We start from the raw sequence: 19,634 nt of genomic DNA, 5'->3' as shown, positions 1-19,634 counted from the left end.
TTTTCCCCTTTTTCAGTCAAACGGTGATGGATTCTTCTTTTTGAACTCTTGAAAGTTTCGTGTTATTTCAGGTAATCCGTTTCATATTTCCTTAATTTTCGGCCACGAGCCTCTGCACTCGCATTGCTATCATCTCCATTCCCACACACTATTTCTACCTATTCTCATCTCATAGGCTGCTGATGCTACAAAATGAACGCAGTGCGTATGATTTCAGTTGTACTCTGGAGTTCATAACCAGTACATTACTTGTAGGAGCAAAGCAAAATCTGTATCTGTAAATGTTTTGGATTTTAAAATATGGTATCTCTGTGATATATATATATATATATATATATATATAGGGTCGTCAGAAAATGTGTGCAATGCTTGAAGGGATGTTACAAGGCAGGTTGTACTGAGACATAAATGTTGAGAAAGAAATTCGATACGTTGCTCCGTTTCCGAGTTATTTAGCATTGAAGTTAGATAATCGGGGCGTCGCGCGCGTAAATTCAAGTTTCAGCTAAGGAGTCAAAGCACTCGTTGGGCAACACCGCCCCTGGCAGGCCGCTTGAATGTGAGCGCGCGACGCCCCGATTGGCTAACTTCAATGCTAAATAACTCGGAAACGGAGCAACGTATCGAATTTCTTTCTTAACATTCATGTCTCAGTACAACCTGCCCTGTAACATCCCTACAAGCATTTCACACATTTTCTGACCATCCTGTATATATATATATATATATATATATATATATATATATATATCCCACCAGGTCTTTCCACGTACTTGATACTTGATTCTAATCAGGTCTCCGAATGACGCACTTGAGATGCGGTGTTCAATTCACGACGTCCAAGAATATATGGCACTGTAAGACTATATCGCTTGTTTTTTAGCGATGCATATGGTGCCTTATGATGGCTTAGCGGAATGCTGAAAGTGGTAGTCAAAATTAAATTAAATGACAGCTCACTTTCACGGTTGTTGGTGAATTAAAGTTCGCGCAATTGTGTCTGATCTTCTTCGTCCCTGCGGCCACTGACTCCTTCAGTGTTGGAATTCAGGGATACTCTAAAATGACATGATTGACGGATTACAGTCAATCACCTCGCTGTTCAACTGGACGTCTCTGCTGGTAGTTCTGACACACTCGTCCACCAGTTGGGGTGCTGAAAGTCGTGTGCCTGCAGTCCAGATCTCACACCTTTCGTCTTGCATCTCTTTGGCCCGGTGCGGGATACACTCCACAGGAAGCAGTAGGTGGATGATGGGGAGCTTATTGAGGTAGCAAAATGTCGACTCCGACGTCGAACAGTAGAGTGGTACCACCCGGGTATGCTGGACCAGTAAGGTGGAGTAGGGCTGTATCCACTCCATGTTTCTTCTTCCAGACCTGACACAGTAAGGTGGAGTAAGGCTGTCGCATTGAAAGAGACTGTATTTAAGAATAGAATTTTGAAACCAAAAGAATGGGTAATGAATGGTGTATTGGAATCTTGAATAGGAACAATTTTCTTGCAGAAAAAAGTGTGTTGCATCGCTTATTGAACATCCCTGGTAGAAGCCTACCAACGCCAGACTCACGTTGTGAAGGAATTTGATGATAGTGTAAGTATTGGATACGATACATTAATATTACTACCAAACACAAACTACTCACATATTACTTGTGTTCCCTCCCCTGGGAAGCCCTACATAGAGTGGCAGATTAGTACCAAGCTGACCAAAAAGAATGCAAGAATGCAATAATGCAAGAATCCCAAGCGGACATTCGCATGCTACCATTGCAATACTCTTGGGAAGATATTGAATTTTCTGTTCTGTTGCCGTGCAGAAGTGTTTACAGAAAATAGCTGTTCAGAAAATTACATGAATGGTCATGACAAACCGTTTAGTAACGAACCATGGACTATTACAAATACTCGAACAATATTTGTGATTCATTTGTACATTCGCCCGCTGTATCAAATTTTTAAGAATTTACAATATGTATATTTGTGAATAAGGCTTTCCCCATGCATGTGAAAGGGGAGATTCAGCATTTTATCTTTTGTACGCGGTAGAACTGCGACACGAAAATCACACCGAAAACAGGAGCAATATACAAAAATCTGTACCGTACATCAAGTGTCATCCAAATATAGAAGGTGTAATGTCTCGAAGCCACCTAAAGTTGGACAGATTTAAGGACACTAATTATTACTAGTTCATAGTGTAAGGTAACCACAATGATATGTGCAATAAATATTGTGCCGCTGGTTTCTTTCAGTCTCTCGTGAAAGGAAACTGTTTACTAACGGAGCCCATACATTCCGTATGTCGTACAACTCAGCAGACTTGTCTCAGTAACCTCTGGAGTTTGTCAGTTGACCTCACATACACTGTGTCTCCATGTAAGTGTTTCGGTTGAAACGCTCACCTTTATTGTCATTTGCTTAAAAATGGGATAACAAAAGGATCAAGCATTCGTTACATTTCTGTAAGTACAATCCGCACTAAATATTTCTATTAGTACACGTTCATTAGTGTTAATTGTGTTGTAAGTAGAAAAGATGAATCTCATCTGGAAGCAGTGAAGATACATGCTGTAAATACAATCCATAGAAATTATTTCTATTAATCATCTTTTATTTGTTTTAGTTTTATTGTAAGTAGAAAAGATCAAGGTCGTCGTGAAGCAGTGCAGATATACACTAGTTTCACTTTATCCTACGAAAATTGGCAGTCACTTGTTAAGTATGAACTATAGGAAACGCTCTGTCACATATAGACTTCGAGAGAATGTAAATCGGATACACAGACATCTTAGCGAAGTTTACTAGCGGTGACGTACTGTAATTACGTTATTCAAATATGTTAGCGAATTGTGTTGGTCGCTAGTGAAGTTGCCTTTTGTAAGTGACGACGATTCGACGATTATTTCTTATGGCATCTCTTTCAGAGATGTCGACGACTAGATCCTATGCTTTTAAAAAGAGACCAAGAGTTTTCAATATGATCATAAAATGCCTTTGTTAACGAAAAGTGGCGCAAGGTATTTCAAGTAGGACAATGTATACGGATTTCTAAATGACTTATGGACAGCGTCATTTAAGTTCTCAGGATCGTTAAATGCTTTTGCATACTCTGCACCGTGTTTCTCGGAAGTTAGGGCCATTCCACTCAAGGAACTCAAGAAAACGGCGATTACTAAGCAGTGGTCCATTTCCTTCTTCAGCTCCTCGAAGGTGAAGGCCTCCGCCTGCTGTTCCAGTCCCAGACCCTGCAGCAGGCCCACCAGCGTGCTGTGGTACTCGCGCAGCAGGTCCTCCATGTGGTGCCGGTGGACGTCTTCGCTGGCGCTCGAGTACAGGAAGGACAGCAGATCCGAGGCCGGGCTGGTTACTGATGAAAGCTGTAATGCCACCAAACAGTCAGCTATTAGGTAAATTTCTACGGAGTACGTCGACTCTCACAAGTACAGAGCGTAGAAGTTTTGGAACTACGTTTCGACTTCAGCTACTGTAAATTATTAATATCAAACAGTGAAAGCTGATTTCAAATGAAGAGCTGTGGGAGATCACCGAGCAGCTCGAAGCCCGTTTATAGGCAAACAAGTTCAAATGGTTTAGATGGCTCTGAGCAGTATGGGACTTAACATCTATAGGCAAACAAGTGACAGAGGGAGTAGTTACAGTGGAATATTGCTCATCAGTGTGGGATCCGTACCAGGTCGGGTTGAGAGAGGAGATGGAGGAGATCCTAAGAAGAGCGGCGTGATAGCGTTACGGAGATATTTAGCAAACTCAAGTGGCAGACTTTGCAAGAAAGGCGCTCTGCATCGCGGTGTAGCTTGCTGTCCAGGTTTCGAGAGGGTGCGTTTCCGGATGAGGTATCGAATATATTGCTTCCCCCTACTTATACCTCCCGAGGAGATCATGAATGTAAAATTAGAGAGATTCGAGCGCGCACGGAGGCTTTCAGACAGTCGTTCTTCCCGCGAACCATACGCGACTGGAACTGGAAAGGGAGGTAATGACACAGGCACGTAAAGTACCCTCCGTCACACACCGTTGGGTGGCTTGCGGAGTATAAATGTAGATGTAGATGTAGAGTGTTAGTGGGAACCTAGTGTTCTGCCCTGCCAAACAGAAGGATTTGTCAGGTCTGGAAGAAGAAACGTGGAGTGGATACAGACTACTAGCAAGTGTACCCCAAGCCATTTGTCGTGAATGAAAACTGTTTCGTCATTCACCGCAGAACTAACGTACTTTGCGTTCCCCTTTCCCTGCAGAGGTCGTGACGCAATTTTATGACGTATTATAACTGTGTATCATGCCGCTACTCTAACCTGTATGATGGAATTCGCTTCCAGAGATCTTGTCGAGTGATATATAGGGCGGTCCATTCATAGTGACCGGGCCAAATATCTCATGAAATAAGCATCAAACGAAAAAACTACAAAGAACGAAACTCGTATAGCTTGAAGGGGGAACCAGATGTCGCTATGGTTGGCCCACTAGATGGCGCTGCCATAGGTTAAAAGGATATCAACTGCGTTTTTTAAATAGGAACCCCCTATTTTTTATTACATATTCGTGTAGTAAGTAAAGAAATATGAATGTTTTAGTTGGACCACTTTTTTCCGTTTATGATAGATGCTGCAGTAAGAGTTCAAATGGTTCAAATGGTTCTGAGCACTATGGGACTTAACTTCTGAGGTCATCACTCCCCTAGAACTTAGAACTACTTAAACCTAACTAACCTAAGGACATCACACACATCCATGCCCGAGGCAGGATTCGAACCTGCGACCGTAGCGGTCGCGCGGTTCCAGATGTAGCGCCTAGAACCGCTCGGCCACTCCGACCGGCCGCAGTAAGTCACAAACGTATAAGTACGTGGTATCACGTAACATCCGGCAGTGCGGACGGTATTTGCATCGTGATACATTACCCGTGTTAAAATGGACCGTTTACCAATTGCGGAAAGGGTCGATATCGTGTTGATGTATGGCTATTGTGATCAAAATGCCCAACGGGCGTGTGCTATGTATGCTGCTCGGTATCCTGGACGACATCATCCAAGTGTCCGGACCGTTCGCCGGACAGTAACGTTATTTAAGAAAACAGGAAGTGTTCAGCCACATGTGAAACGCCAGCCACGACCTGCAACAAATGATGATGCCCAAGTAGGTGTTTTAGCTGCCTTCGTGGCTAATCCGCACTTCAGTAGCATAAAAACTGCACGAGAATCGGGAGTCTCAAAAACGTCGGTGTTGAGAATGCTACATCAACATCGATTGCACCCGTACCATATTTCTATGCACCAGGAATTGCTTGGCGACGACTTTGAACGTCGTAAACAGTTTTGCCACTGGGCACAAGAGAAATTACGGGACGATGACAGATTTTTGGCACGCGTTCTATTTAGCGACGAAGCGTCATTCACCAACAGCGGTAACGTAAACCAGCATAATATGCACTATTGGGCTACGGACAATCCACGATGGCTGCGACAAGTGGAACATCAGCGACCTTGGCGGGTTAACGTATGGTGCGGCTTTATGAGAGGAAGGATAATTGGCCCCCAGTTTATCGATGGCAATCTAAATGGTGCAATGTATGCTTATTTCCTACGTAATGCTCTACCGATGTTACTACAAGATGATTCACTGCATGACAGAATGGCGATGTACTTATGGCCCGTACGTTCACAGGATTTGACGTCCCCGGATTTCTTTCTGTGGGGAAAGTTGAAGGATATTTGCCATCGTGATCCACCGACAACGCCTGACAACATGCGTCAGCGCATTGTCAATGCATGTGCGAACATTACGGAAGGCGAACTACTCGCTGTTGAGAGGGATGTCGTTACACGTATTGCGAAATGCATTGAGGTTGACGGATATCATTTTGAGCATTTATTGCATTAATTTAGTATTTACAGGTAATCACGCTGTAACAGCATGCGTTCTCAGAAATGATAAGTTCACAAAGGTACATGTATCACGTCGGAACAACCGAAATAAAATGTTCAAACGTACCTACGTTGTGTACTTTAATTTTAAAAAACTACCTGTTACCATCTGTTCGTCTAAAATTGTGAGCGATATGGTTGTGACTATTACAGTGCCATATATCACAGCTCGAAAAAAGTGTCCAACGATAAAATTCATATTTCTTTACGTACTACATGAATATGTAATAAAAATGGGGGTTCTTATTTAAAAAAAAAACGCAGTTGATATCCGTTTGACCTATGGCAGCACCATCTAGCGGGGCAATCATAGCGCCATCTGGTTTCCCCCTTCAAGCTAGACAAGTTTCGTTCTTTGTAGTTTTTTCGTTTGACGCTTATTTCGTGAGATATTTGGAAGAAACCGACCCAGACTCGCGACACTGTTCTTCCATCATGGTGCTAACAATTTAAAATGAGGTCCAGAGAGAAACAGATACGACCCTTCCAAAATCCAGGCAATCATCATAGGCCGCACCACTCGCTCCTTTCGCCTCCATGATTTCTACCTCACCCTTTATGGTCGTCCTATCCACCTCACCCCAACCCTGAAATACCTTGGCCTCACCCTCGACCGACACCTCACCTGGACCCCTCATCTCCAGACCATCCAGCAGAAAGCCCATTCCCGCCTCCGCCTTCTGAAACTCCTGTCTGGCCGGACATGGGGATTGCATCCTTCTACCATCCTCCACACCTACAAATCCCTCATCTGTCCTATCCTCTGTTATGCCAGCGTTACCTGGATCTCCGCCCCGACCCGGTTTTACAAGGCCCTCCAAATCCTTGAACGCCATGCGCTCCGCCTTGCCTTCCGTATCCGCCTTCCTTCCCCCACACGGCTCCTGTATGAACTGATTCCTTCCCCCACCTCCTCCTGTTCCTCCAACATCTCCACATCCTTTACATTGTTCGCAGGCTTGATCCCCCCCACCCTCTGGTTTCCTCTTTCCTCTCCACCCCCCGCCCATTGCTGCGCCTCTATCGCTGTATCCCTCCCTCTCTCCACCTCCACACCCTCCATCTCCTTCATCAGGGCAATTTCCAACGCCTCCCCCTGCCGGATGACGAACTTCGCCGTGACATCTACCCTTCCTTCCAACTGTAACCTGGCCTTGTTCCCCCCCCCCTCCCCAGGGCCCCCTTTTTTCCTCTTCCCTCCTTCTCCCAGAGCGGATTTTCCTCCCTCCCCCCCTCCCATGAGACCCTGCACCCCATACTTGCCACTTTCCCCTTCCCACGTCCCTCCCTACCTGGCCCTCTTCAGCGCGCCCCCCGCTCATCTCCCCCATCTCTTCCCCTCCCTCCCTTCTTCAGGTCTCCCTCATCTCCTAGCACCTGGCAGATCCTCTGTATTGATCATCATCAGTGTGCCACATCAGCGTTGTGCTTCGTGCTGTTTTTTCCTGTGCATCAAGAGGTGTGATTTTAATTGTGTACTGCCTTGAGGTTCGCCGTCAGTGTTACGTTCTGTGCTACGCCATCCGTCGATACCTCTATGCTCCAGTCATACTGTGCCTCGTGTTCTTTTAATCGTCGCAGTGTGTGGCTTTTTGTGTGTGGTACTTTTAAACAGTTTTTTTTTATCTCCATTTTACAGTCATCCCGTTTTTTTTTTTGTCTATTGCCTTCCATGATGTTCCCCATTTTTTATATCTATGTTCACCTTATTCTCTCCTTTGCTTTTTTTAAATGTCTGCTATTGTTTTTTTCTATGTCTTTCGGCTGAAGAGCAGCGCATATGCTGCTGCCAGCCCGCCCCGATGGGGAATTGAAATACAATAAAGAAAAAAAAAAAAAAGACACAGATACGCACTCGCAACCTCGATAGCAGAAAGTGTGGACAACAGACTGATGTGAAGCGATAAAGCTAATGACTGCAGCACTGTGCAACTCTGTCTGTATATAAACACCCAAAGCTACATCTAATTCAGAGAGAACGTTGCCATACGCTAGACGACTAGAACACGGAGTGCTGTGCCATCCGTAGCTGTCAGGACTCATTACCCCCAAAGACATAACAACAGAAACATTAAAATGTCACATTTTTATCGTACCAAAATAAAGCCTCACAGCATGTAATCATAATCAACCCCTAACACTTCGGAGTCTCCTACTCATTTTCCCGAGTAGACTATGAAAACTAAATTCCACAACTATCAAGTAATCACTTTTGCCTCCCCCGCGACTAGAGCAAACTAACGATTCGATGTTTCACACCTTTCCAGTGTTGCACGGGACCCAGTATTCTCGTAAGAAGGCTCTGATCACTGCAGGAGATAACATAAAGCACCAACAGAAGACACCTTCTGTTGAGCTACGTCAGAATACAGTCTCACGTGGAATGTCGTCTTGCATTTATGCATTAGTAATCACTGTATAATATAAAGGTAAATGAAAAGATTCATGAGACTGGATCCGTGTTAAAGGTCTAAAAAAAATCAAATCTTTTAACCAAGAGTATAGACGAGTTAGAAGTGGCCACAGAAAGACATCGGCGTACGTAGTTTTGCCATTTAGCATTTCAGGCTGACGTATCCGTGGCACCTGTCCCAGAGCTGTGTGCAAATTCGAACTGAGACCTTACAAGTGCATTCGACTGACCGCTGCTCAACAGCTGTTCCATTACTGGCCACGCCAGCCTTAAATCCTCTCTCTTTTCTGATGCAGCATGATTTCATTTGTGGGGATATGGGAACTCGCAGAGTTCTGAAAACCCTCGTCAATTGCAGCAGGAGGCTCTGCATGATGTGGAAACGGGAAAGAGATGCGCATTTACTACAGCACCACGTACTGGACCGAACTTCCTGTCAAACCATAACCGCTGCGGCGCGTCTGCCGCGGGGCTCTGGCGGCCAAATTTTTGTCGGCCAGCGATACGGGGTAGCCGCGCGGTCTTAGGCGCCTTGTCATGGTTCACACGGCTCCCCTCGTCGGAGGTTCGAGTCCTCCCTCAAGCAGGGGTATGTGAGTTGTCTTTAGCATAACTTAGATTAAGTAGTGTGTAAGCCTAGGGACGGATGACCTCAGCAGTTTGGTGCCATACGAACTTACCACAAAGTTTCCAAAAAAATTTTCTACCGGCTACACATTCAAACGCCCGTAGCTTCATTCGAACTGCGGCAGGGCCAAGAAGTCAGAGACCGGACCAGGCCAGTGACCTTGACAAAATCTAATCCATCTCGTATAGCTAGCATTGGCGTGCGCCGATCAAGACTATGTGGTGCTTGCGCGGCCCAGCCAGTCATGAAGATGTACTACTCTGCACATCGAGGGTTTAAGCTCGGGCCAGGGCAGGAGAAGGCAGTGACATCACCAGTCCGGAACCGATGAACTTCATCAGAGTTGCCGCCGCTGTCGTCGTCAAGTCTGCCAACCACCACCGCTCTTCAACCAAGACGTAGCGCCGTTGGGGACCAGGCTTACAAGTTCAGCGCGCCTTCGTCATCGTTTCAGTGGCTGTAGCTAGGAACATTAACTTTTTCATTAACTTGCGCTTGGCACAGACTTACCATTCACAATGAATGTGCTCGTCAGAACTTTTGTTCTACGGCTTACATCAGCCAGCAAGGGGCTTGATGCTTTATTTTCCTATTACTGACGTTTTGGTAGACTGTATTACTTACTACATTGTCCAAGAATATCTCTTCCTGCCACAGTAAGCATTCTGAAGAAATGTTAACTGATTAGTTTTGGAAAACCAAAAAGTATTTTTTTATGTTATTGTTAATATTTCGCTAAAGGCTCAAAACTGTTCACATTCATCATAAGCGTGTAAATAAATATTTTTCCAATTTAGGTTCCGGGTATCAATTATGTCGGACGTAATAAAAACTTCTCATACTTGTATGAGTAATCTGCTGCAACCGTTTTTGGGGAAATAACAACTACTGTATATACCTTAGTTTATTTCACACAACACAATGCCCAGAACGCGTCTATGATAGTATTACGCAATGTTTTTGGTGGTAGAATAGTTGACTGCCCTCCTCGTTTCCCAGAACGAAATCCATGTGATTTTTTTTAATCTATGGGAAGGTTAAGAGTAAATGTGTGCGCAACCAATGCCCATACATTATAAAAGTTAGAAGACGGTATTGAGCTTGTGATTTCAAGAATACCGGCAGCCGGAATACGACAACTGTATGGTAGTGTGTTCAGAAGGTGTCCTGCTGCTCTTACCATAGAAAAACATTGTTTTGAACGCCTGCTGAAAATAAAAGTAAGCACGGAAGTTGCGCTGAGCTGTTTTGCGACAGATTCTGAGGAAAACAACAGTGCGAATGCATCCTATGATAACTGCGATGTGCCCCTGAATTGTACGAGAAATACAGTTTATTGTAAGCGGTAGTGTAAAAAGTACCTCATGGCATACCTTTTACACTAATCAGCAAAGTGTGACTGTAGTTGTAGATAGGTACATTTCAGGTTATGACAGAAGATTGCTCGTTGTGTATCTGTCACTTCTTTCCGTTACATGATGGCTTAGTTGCAACTACGAGGGTCGGTCAAAAAGTAATGCCTCCCATTTTTTTTCTACTTAAAGAAATTAAGTTAAGTGAAAAATTTGAATTTGGCGCCATTCCTCAAACCTTCTTCTGCAATCCACTGCAGTAGTAACTTTCTGTGTCAACAGGTGGCAGCACAGCAGAAGTTTGTAAGATGGCCGACATCGATGTTCGTTTGAGACAGCGTTGTGTGATTGAATTCTTGAATGCAGAAGGTGAAACGCCCATACGCATTCATGAAAGACTGAAGAAGGTGTATGGTGTTGTGACAGTGGATGTCAGCACTGTTAGACGATGGGTTCGTCGTTGTAAGGAAGCTGAAGGGCAAACACCGTTGACTGACGAAAAGCGGAGCGGCAGGCCGGTGAGTGCAGTGACTCCACACAACATTCAGCAAGTTGATGACATCATTCGTGGTGACCGTCGGGTGACTGCAGATGAAGTGTGTCGCATTATTTCTCTTAGTAAAGGCAGTGTGATCACGATTATTAAACAATTGGGGTACTCAAAAGTTTGTGCACGGTGGGTTCCAAGAATGTTAACCGATCAGAATAAAGAGGCAAGGAAAACAATAGCCTCCCAACACTTGCAGCGCTTCCGTTTGGAGGGAGATGAGTTTCTGAAAAAAATTGTGACCGGGGACGAAACATGGGTGCATTTTTTTGAACCCGAATCAAAGAGGCAGTCAATGGAGTGGCGTCACACAAGCTCGCCGAGGAAGAAAAAAATTCAAAACTGTGCGATCGGCAGGGAAAGTTATGGCAACAGTTTTCTGGGATACAGAGGGTGTGATTCTGGTTGATTTTTTGGAGCAGGGATGCACAATAAATTCTGTTCAATACGTCACAACCCTCAAAAAACTTAAAGCACGTCTTCAGCGAGTTCGCCCAACAAAATCAATGGCAGATGTTCTTCTTTTGCATGACAATGCAAGACCACACACCAGTCGTCACACCTCTGACGAGATTGTCAAAATTGGATGGGAAGTTTTGCCTCATCCCCCATACAGCCCTGACCTGGCACCATCAGACTTCCATCTGTTCGGGCCACTAAAAGAAGCTCATCGTGGGATTCATTTTGAAGATGAGGAGGCCGTCAAAACATCCGTGCGTCAATGGCTTAGGAAGCAGAGCTGTGATTTTTACCGTGCTGGGATACATGCCCTTGTTCAAAGATGGACCAAAACTGTAGAGATGGGCGGAGATTACATTGAAAAATGACAAAATGATCCTCAATGTTGTGGTTTTCAACCTATGTAATTGCATTTAAATTTCCTGACAATTAAACGTAGAAAAAAAAATAGGAGGCATTACTTTTTGACTGACCCTCGTATATTCTGCTACACTGGTGTCCAAAATGTAAGGACAACAGTAACTTTTTCATGATGTGTCACTGACAAGTAACATAGCTTGCTGAAACTTGGACTGCTACAATACAGTACTGAAGGAAACTGGAAGATATACACAATGAGACAAACAGAAACGAGACTTTTCGTCAAAACCAATAAATCACCGCTAATTTTGATGGCCCCTGGATATTACCAGTAAGTGTAGTGCCTTCCAACGCCCTAATACCTGGACCAACTGGGTTTACCTCCACCATCCCCAAACCACAGAACCTCGTTAAACCAGAGCCTGCCCCCTCAGAGTATTCACACTCGCCAAGCCCGGCTGTAGTGTGCTAGAGCGAATTTGAGCGAGCAGACTGTCCCATTTGCAGACTTCTAGTTTATGTTATTCATATAGACAATGTTCACTTATCATACCAACAAAAAGAATTTGTTGGAGGTTGTCACTTTAATCATATTCCTATGCTAAATGCATTGCAAGCATGACAACATGTATGAATAAATGGAGATGTGATTAAAACATCGTTTTGCAAGCATAAGATGTTATCAGTGCAAGTATATGATATTATCAGTGCCCATATTATTGAGCTAATTCTTGTCGACAAGTGCTGTGTAAGCTGTAATTTAGATAAGCAATAGTGTCCATGTGTGTTTTGCATTTCTTTTCACTTCGAGTCATCTATCTTTTGGGTATGTCAGATCAATCACTTCTTAAAAGCTTGTGCTCTGTTTCTCTCCCAATACTTCTTCATTCTATCTCATCTCTTATTTCTTTTCTCCTCTGATATCTGTAACGGTTTCCTGATGTTGACCTTAACTTGGAACCTCTTAGTTCTGTCTTTGGTCACGGTCTTGGCTGTACCATTCTTAATATGACTTCGGTAATCTGGAGCTCTCTCAAATCCTTTTCCACTCCCTTAAACCAATTGGGCTAGCTTTCTTTTTTTTTCTTTAAAGAAGTCAAAGATTTGTTTAGTCAGTCTGTCGGGATTCATTCGGAGTATGTGTCCATAGAAATCGATCCTACTTTTCTTCATAGTTTCCGAGAGTCTCTCCGACTTTGCATAGAGGGCTTCATTTCTACAAAAAACTTATTTATTATTTTGGACTCATGATCTTCCTCAAAAATTTCCACTCCTTGATTTCCAATTTCTCCGTTTGCCCTCCCCCCCCCCCCCCCCCCCCATTGCTAGTGTCTCCCGCTTAATTAATGTGTTACATTGCCTTATTTTAGTGGTCCAAGAGAGCATCTTGCTGTTTTGTTTATAAGACTATCTCCTTTATTGATACAAAATTACATATGCGACTCTTACCACATAAGAAATTAGAATTGTCCCCTAATCATTCTCAGTAACCGTCGTAACTACAAGAACTGACAGGATATCGTCTACTCGTTTCAGATCAAGTCTGCTCCGTCTGTCCAAATTAAGGTTCTCCGCAGACTGAAATACCTATCGCTAGCTGCTTTTGAGGCTACAAAAGAAAACGTTGTTCTCATTAAATTAGACAGCTTGAGATATAGACTACTGTTACGCTTCCACCTCTCAAGTGGATTGTCGTCCTAACCACTATCCATTTGGTTCAAATGACTCTGAGCAATATCGGACTTAACTTCTGAGGTCAGCAGTCCCCTAGAACTTAGAACTACTTAAACGTAACTAACCTAAGGACAGCACACACATCCATGCCCGGGGCAGGATTCGAACCTGCGACCGTAGCGGTCGCGCGGTTCCAGACTGTAGCGCCTAGAACCGCTCGGCCACCCAGGCCGGCCTATCCAATTGGGATCAGCGCTAGTCAACCACATCAGTTGATTGTGCATGACATGGTCCACAGTCAAAACACACTAAAACAGGGAATAGATTTTTTGACTGGTGAATGTAGCTGACATTCTCTCAATTACGCAAAATAAATATTTGCAGATATCACAAAAACAGGATAAGATAGCTGTCATGCTATAATTTTCTTCTAGCCTATCTGGAACAGATATTTCATCACAAATTTGAAGCACAGTATTTAATATCTCATTATTAGCACAGACTGACATCACTTTTAATAATCTGAAGGGTGGCCACAGGAATGCTACTGTTCAGGCCAATGTCCGAATAGACTCTCCCCTCTACGAGACGGTAATAGCGCACTTTTGGTGCTCTTAGTATCTATAGTTAATAGACGATAATGCGACAGTTGAACTTTGCTGTCAAATACCAATGACAGTGAAACAGTCGTTCTGCAATTAAGTATACTTTTCATTTTCTGGAACACAGTACGTTTAGACAAGAAAACTGATCTACAGTAATTTAAACGTGCCTTTGTATCTTCAGGCACTGTGTTAGTAGGGGTTTATGCAACATTACCATACAAACTGAAAGTAGGATAAATCTCGCCTTCGATCACTTTTGTTGCTTCTTTTAATGGCTCTGTAAACGTCATGAGTTCTGTTTCAACGTTGTTATCATAACCAATAATTTTTTTAGAGACATCTTTCTTCGTCATCATATCCTTGATGTTTCCTTAGTGTATATAACTATACACGTAGCATTCTAAACAAGCTGTTCCACATAGTCCCCGTTTCCGGCCTGAAGCTTGTCTGTATCGTATTCACATCACTAGTTCATCAGTATCTATTGAAAATCTCTGCCCATCACTGCTACGACCATTACCTTCCGCATTCTGTGCATATTCTTTCGAATTAATTTTCGCTTTCACACTCTTCTTAGTGTCACATTCGCGTACCATGATCCTACAGTGGGTGACTGAGCAGCGATCGAGTAGCTAAATTAGATGGTCAGGCTTTTCGAGCATGATACCCTCGAGTGAGCGTCAGGGAGGTGGACTGCAGTTTCTACACACAGAAAGAGTGGCTGTGCAAATATCTGTCGAACTTTCGTAGAACTACAGGCAGCAAGTAATTCGAGAGAGCATAAACGCCACATGCAAACCTCTAACAGAAACCTCTGAGAAGGTAGAGCTGTTGATACATTTTCCCAAACAGCACACTGAACAGTAGTAATACACATTTTATAGGTAAGAAAAGAGGGTTTCTAGGCTTTTAACTACGCAGCTTCATAGACAGGCACACGTTGTAGTGACTCCATGCTTGGGTATTAACTCAATGTTGTTCTGCAAAATATTTGTCATCATGCTTTCACAATGAAAACTAAGTGGTACTTCTATGCAATAGCATACTGAACAGTAGTAATAAACATTCATATAGATAAGAAACACGTGCATCCCACTAACACAGACAGTCAAACATTCTATGGTAGGATGTTAACCTTATCATGCAGTACAAAATATTTGTAAGCTTCTTATGATAATGCTAACTTGTCCTAATGCAAAGTGGAAAATAAAGTACTAAGCAAGCCATACAATAATTATTGACACAATCAAATATGCATTAATTACTGAAGTAGTATACTAAAACCAGAACATGGCAAAGTAGGTGACATAATGTGACGCTGTATATATCACAGCTTGACAGTGTGTCTTTCCCCGGATCTTCAAACAGGGTTGTTCCACCAGTAGCTGACAATGTGTGTGTGTGTGTGTGTGTGTGTGTGTGTGTGTGTGTGTGTGTGTGTGAGTGTCAACCACTGGCGTGCAGCTATGGGGTGTGTCCGATGCTGAAGGTATCAGCTACTGGAGGTGTCAGCTAATGAGACACAGGATGCTGTTATTAAAAGTGCAACGTAACGCCAGTAACATATACAGTGCAATAGGTGACCTCCATTATCCCAAATGCATGGTTGATACTTTGCCAATGTTATAGTAAATATTGCAATAAATAGCTCCATGTTGCAACAAAAACTCAATCAGCTCATGTTGTAGCAAAAAATGTAGCTACCAATGTTACAACAAGGTTGGAACAATTTGCCTAGCGTTATGGCTCACGTACTTTTGAGCTTGGTCAAAATGGTTAGTCTAGGGCTGTATTCCCATTGGCTGATTCATTTTAATGGCCATGGTAATAGTAGACTGTGATTGGTTGTTTCATTGTAATGGCCGCCACTGTTCCAAGAAACAAGGTGTGGCTTCTTGGAATGTGACAATGTCATAGAGTAGGAAGACATAGTTTGTCAAATGATGGTGGTGACGTGATTGATAAGGAGGTGTGGTTTGCGTCATTATGGGTAGTAGAGCTATGAAATTTCTAGCCCAAATGCACTTGTCAAGGTTATTTAAGTGCAGACTAGTCCTGGTCTAACATAGGTTCTACTATACTACTCGCTATCTGAATATCTGCAAAATTTTATTGACTTCATTTAAGGGGGAACGTAACTGAAGGAAAAGATAAGTTCGACTTTACTCACCCCCCGTGGGTTCGGGGGTTAGAATAGGTCCGCGGTATTCCTGCCTGTCGTAAGAGGCGACTAGAAGCAGTCTCAAACGTTTCGGCCTGTATGTGCTGGTCCCACAGCGGGTTTGACCTCCATATTTCCAAATTCTTCTGAAGAGCGATCCAATTGGATAAGGGTACCTTACATGGCGCATTCTGTCCATCGTGCATTGAGACCTTTTGCCAGATTTCTCGTCGTCGCATTGCTGTCCTGCTAACTCTCCATCTCTTGGGCGGGGATGCCTTCCTGGGTGCGATTCCCACAATGCACTGTGCAGTGTTGGTTTTTTCGGAGACGACGACCATGGACTTCCTTTCACCAAATATCCAGCGCGGTAGCCAGTCCATTGTAGTGGGGCCGCCATGTATCCTGTTGGTTGTAGCCCCCTGACAACATAGGGATCGCTCTGCTGATGCCTACGCCATTAACTCCCTACGTATGCCAAGGAGTAGATACCTATCTCCCTGGCGTATCGGGACTCCCGGCAATGGCCATAACGCCATGTGGCCCTTGCTGAGGCTGGGTGGCGCCCGTGGGGAGGACCCTTGGTCGGAGTGGGTGGCATCAGAGCGGATGACCCACAATGAAGCGTGGTACACCATCTCTCGCTGGTGGCCAGCAGCCAGTAATCTCTAAGTGCTCTCGGGCTCAATTTAACGCTGAGAAATATGACCCCCAGATTGCTACCACTGCCTTCATCTTGGCCTTTGAGGGTGATACATTACCGGAGAAGGTTAAGGTGATGGTCTACCACTTTGCTGTCGAGCCCTATATCCCTCCCCCGATGTGGTGCTTTAAGTTCTGGAAGTTCAGCCATATGTCTTCCCTCTGTACTTCCAGCCTCAAATGTTGAGACTGCAGACGCCCATAACATCCCAATACTCCATGTGCCCCACCTCCCATATGTGTCAACTGCGGAGAGCATCATTCACCTTGCTCGCCAGCCTGCAGGATCTTGCAGATAGAGCGAAAAATTATGAAATACAAGACCCTGGACCAACTGACCTATACTGAGGCTAAGAGGAAATATGACTGACTACATCCTGTGAAAATGACTTATGTCACCACTACAACAACCTTGCTAACCCCATCAGTTTAGCGAATTCCAGCCAGAACGCCACATGACCCCTTGCCCATGGAGGGCACTACCCACCCTGTTGCTCCTGCGCCACTTACCTCAGGAGCAACACCCCCACACCCATCAGGGACGTCCATCCCCGCATCTAAGCCGGAGAAGTGTCCCATTTCTTCAGCTCCTCTCGCTCACGAGGGGTCCCTTGGGTTCTTCCCTTCCCAGGTTTCCACGAGCAGGAAGCCTGATGCCCAAGAGTGGCATAACTGCCCACAAGCAGCTGTTCGTAGGGCTTTGCGATCCTCCTCCATCCCGGAGACTGAATCGGTGAAGCCCTCCCAGGCAGTGAAACCCAAGAAGTCCAAGTGGAACACCTCTAAGGCCGAGGAACTTGAGGTGGAACTCACCCCCACCACAACCTTCAAGCTCTGCATATGAGGATGAGGTTGAGATTCTGGCGTCGACTGAGGACCTAGATCTTGCTGGTCCCTCAGACACAATCAATGGAACTTGCACAGGTACTCTGGCGTTGTCATCAGGCTACCCAGGAGCGTAATCTGCCTCCACAGTCCCTTCACGCCTTTCTCAGCCATGGACAATGTCATCGTCCAGTGGAACTGCAACGGTTCTTCCACCATCTTGCTGAGCTCCGACACCTTCTCAGCCTTCACCCTTTCCTCTGCATTGCTCTTCAAGAAACTTGGTTTCTGCCAATGTGAACCCCCACTCTCTGAGGCCATCTGGGTTATTATAGGAACCAGACAGCTTACAAAAGGGTATCTGGTGATATATGCATCTACATTCTTCACTCCCTTCACAGCGAGTCTGTCCCTCTACCAACACCTTTAGAGGCTGATGCTGTTCGGGTGTGGACGCCTCAGGCTGTCATTGTCTGCAGTCTGTATCTTCCATCGGATGGTGATGTCCAATAGCATGACCTGGCTCCACTGATAGCCCAATTGCCACCACCTTTTCTGTTACTGGGCGAGTTCAACGCTCATAACCCTCTGTGGGTTGGATCAGAGGCAACAGGCTGAGGCAGCATCATTGAGCATGTATTGGCACAGCTCGACCTTTCCCTTTTAAACGATGGTGCCTTCACACATTTCAGTGTGGTGCATGGTACATACTCAGCCATCGACCTTTCGATCTGCAGCCCTAGCCTCGTACCGTCTATCCAATGGAGTGTGCATGACGACTTGTGTGGTAGTAACCACTTTCCGATCTTTCTGTCACTGCCACAGCGTCACTCTTCTGGTCGCTCCTGCAGATGTGCTATGAATAAGGCTGATTGGGACTTGTTCTCCTCCATTTCCAGTATTGGGCCTCTTTCTAATGACGACATTGATGCGGTGGTTCACTCGGTCACCACTGGCTTCAGTTCTGCAGCAGAATCTGCCATTCCCTTTCTTCTGGGTCCCCTCGGCGGAGGACTGTGCCTTGGTGGTCGCATGAGATCGCTGAGGCGATTAAAGATTGCAGGCGGGTGCTCCAGCGTCACAAGAGACATCCCTCATTGGAACACCTCATCGCCTTTAAATGGCTCCATGCAAGGACCCACTGCATCATTCACCAAAACTATCAGGAGTGCTGGGAAAGATATATCTCCACCACTGGCCTCCGTATCTCTCCATCACAGGTTTGGGCCAAGATTAGGCGCCTCTACAGCTATCGGACCCTTGTCAGCATACCTGTGCTTTCACTGAATGGAGCAGTCTGTATTGACTCCGCTTAGCAGATTATTTTGTGCAGAGTTCCGCTTCTGCGAATTACCCACTGGCCTTCCGCTTCCTGAAAGAGCAGTTGGAACGTCGGAGCCTTTCATTTCGAACGCGCCAGCCTGAATTGTACAACGTTCTGTTCAGTGACAGGGAATTCCAAAGTGCTCTAGCCACTTGCCCTGATACAGCTTCCGGGCCTTTTGCATCCACTGTCAGATGCTCAAACACCTCTCAGTGGACTGCCAGTGATGCCTCCTTGACCTTTACAACCGTATCTTGGTTGAGGGTGAGTTCCCACCGCAATGGCGGGGAACATCGTAATCCCCGTTTTGAAAGCTGGGAAGAACCCACTGGAGGTGGACAGCAACCGCCCCCTTAGCCTCACCAACATTCTCTGCGAACTACTTGAATGAATGGTGATCCGGAGGTTGTGTTAGCTCCTGGAGTCTCAGGGCCTTCTGGCTCCATCCCAGGACGGTTTCCACTAAGGCCGCTCAATGTGGATAATTTGGTGTGCCTTGAGTCTGCAGTCCACACGGCATTTTCCAGGCGCCAACATCTGATTGCCGTGTTATTTGGGTTATGGAAGGCCTATGACATGACCTTGAACAACCACGTCCTTTCCACACTGGACGAGTGGGGCCTCCGTGGCTTGCTCCCG

At 45.0% G+C, this 19,634-nt stretch overlaps 1 protein-coding gene across 1 annotated transcript in view; it reads right to left on the bottom strand.

The window, feature by feature from the left end:
* Window positions 1-2,422: 2,422 nt before the first annotated feature.
* The window catches only part of LOC126234558 (uncharacterized), a 51,143-nt gene continuing 33,931 nt past the window's right edge, over window positions 2,423-19,634 (bottom strand). The window contains exon 3 of the mRNA XM_049943261.1: window positions 2,423-3,381. Within this exon, the coding sequence (XP_049799218.1) occupies window positions 2,986-3,381 (396 nt within the window). The 3' untranslated portion in view covers window positions 2,423-2,985. The remainder of the gene's footprint in view (window positions 3,382-19,634) is intronic.

The sequence above is a fragment of the Schistocerca nitens genome, chromosome 2 (genome assembly GCF_023898315.1).
Source record: "Schistocerca nitens isolate TAMUIC-IGC-003100 chromosome 2, iqSchNite1.1, whole genome shotgun sequence".
Lineage (NCBI taxonomy): Eukaryota > Metazoa > Arthropoda > Insecta > Orthoptera > Acrididae > Schistocerca > Schistocerca nitens.
Note: the sequence above shows the minus strand (reverse complement) of the source record. Positions and strands in the feature narration are given on the sequence as shown.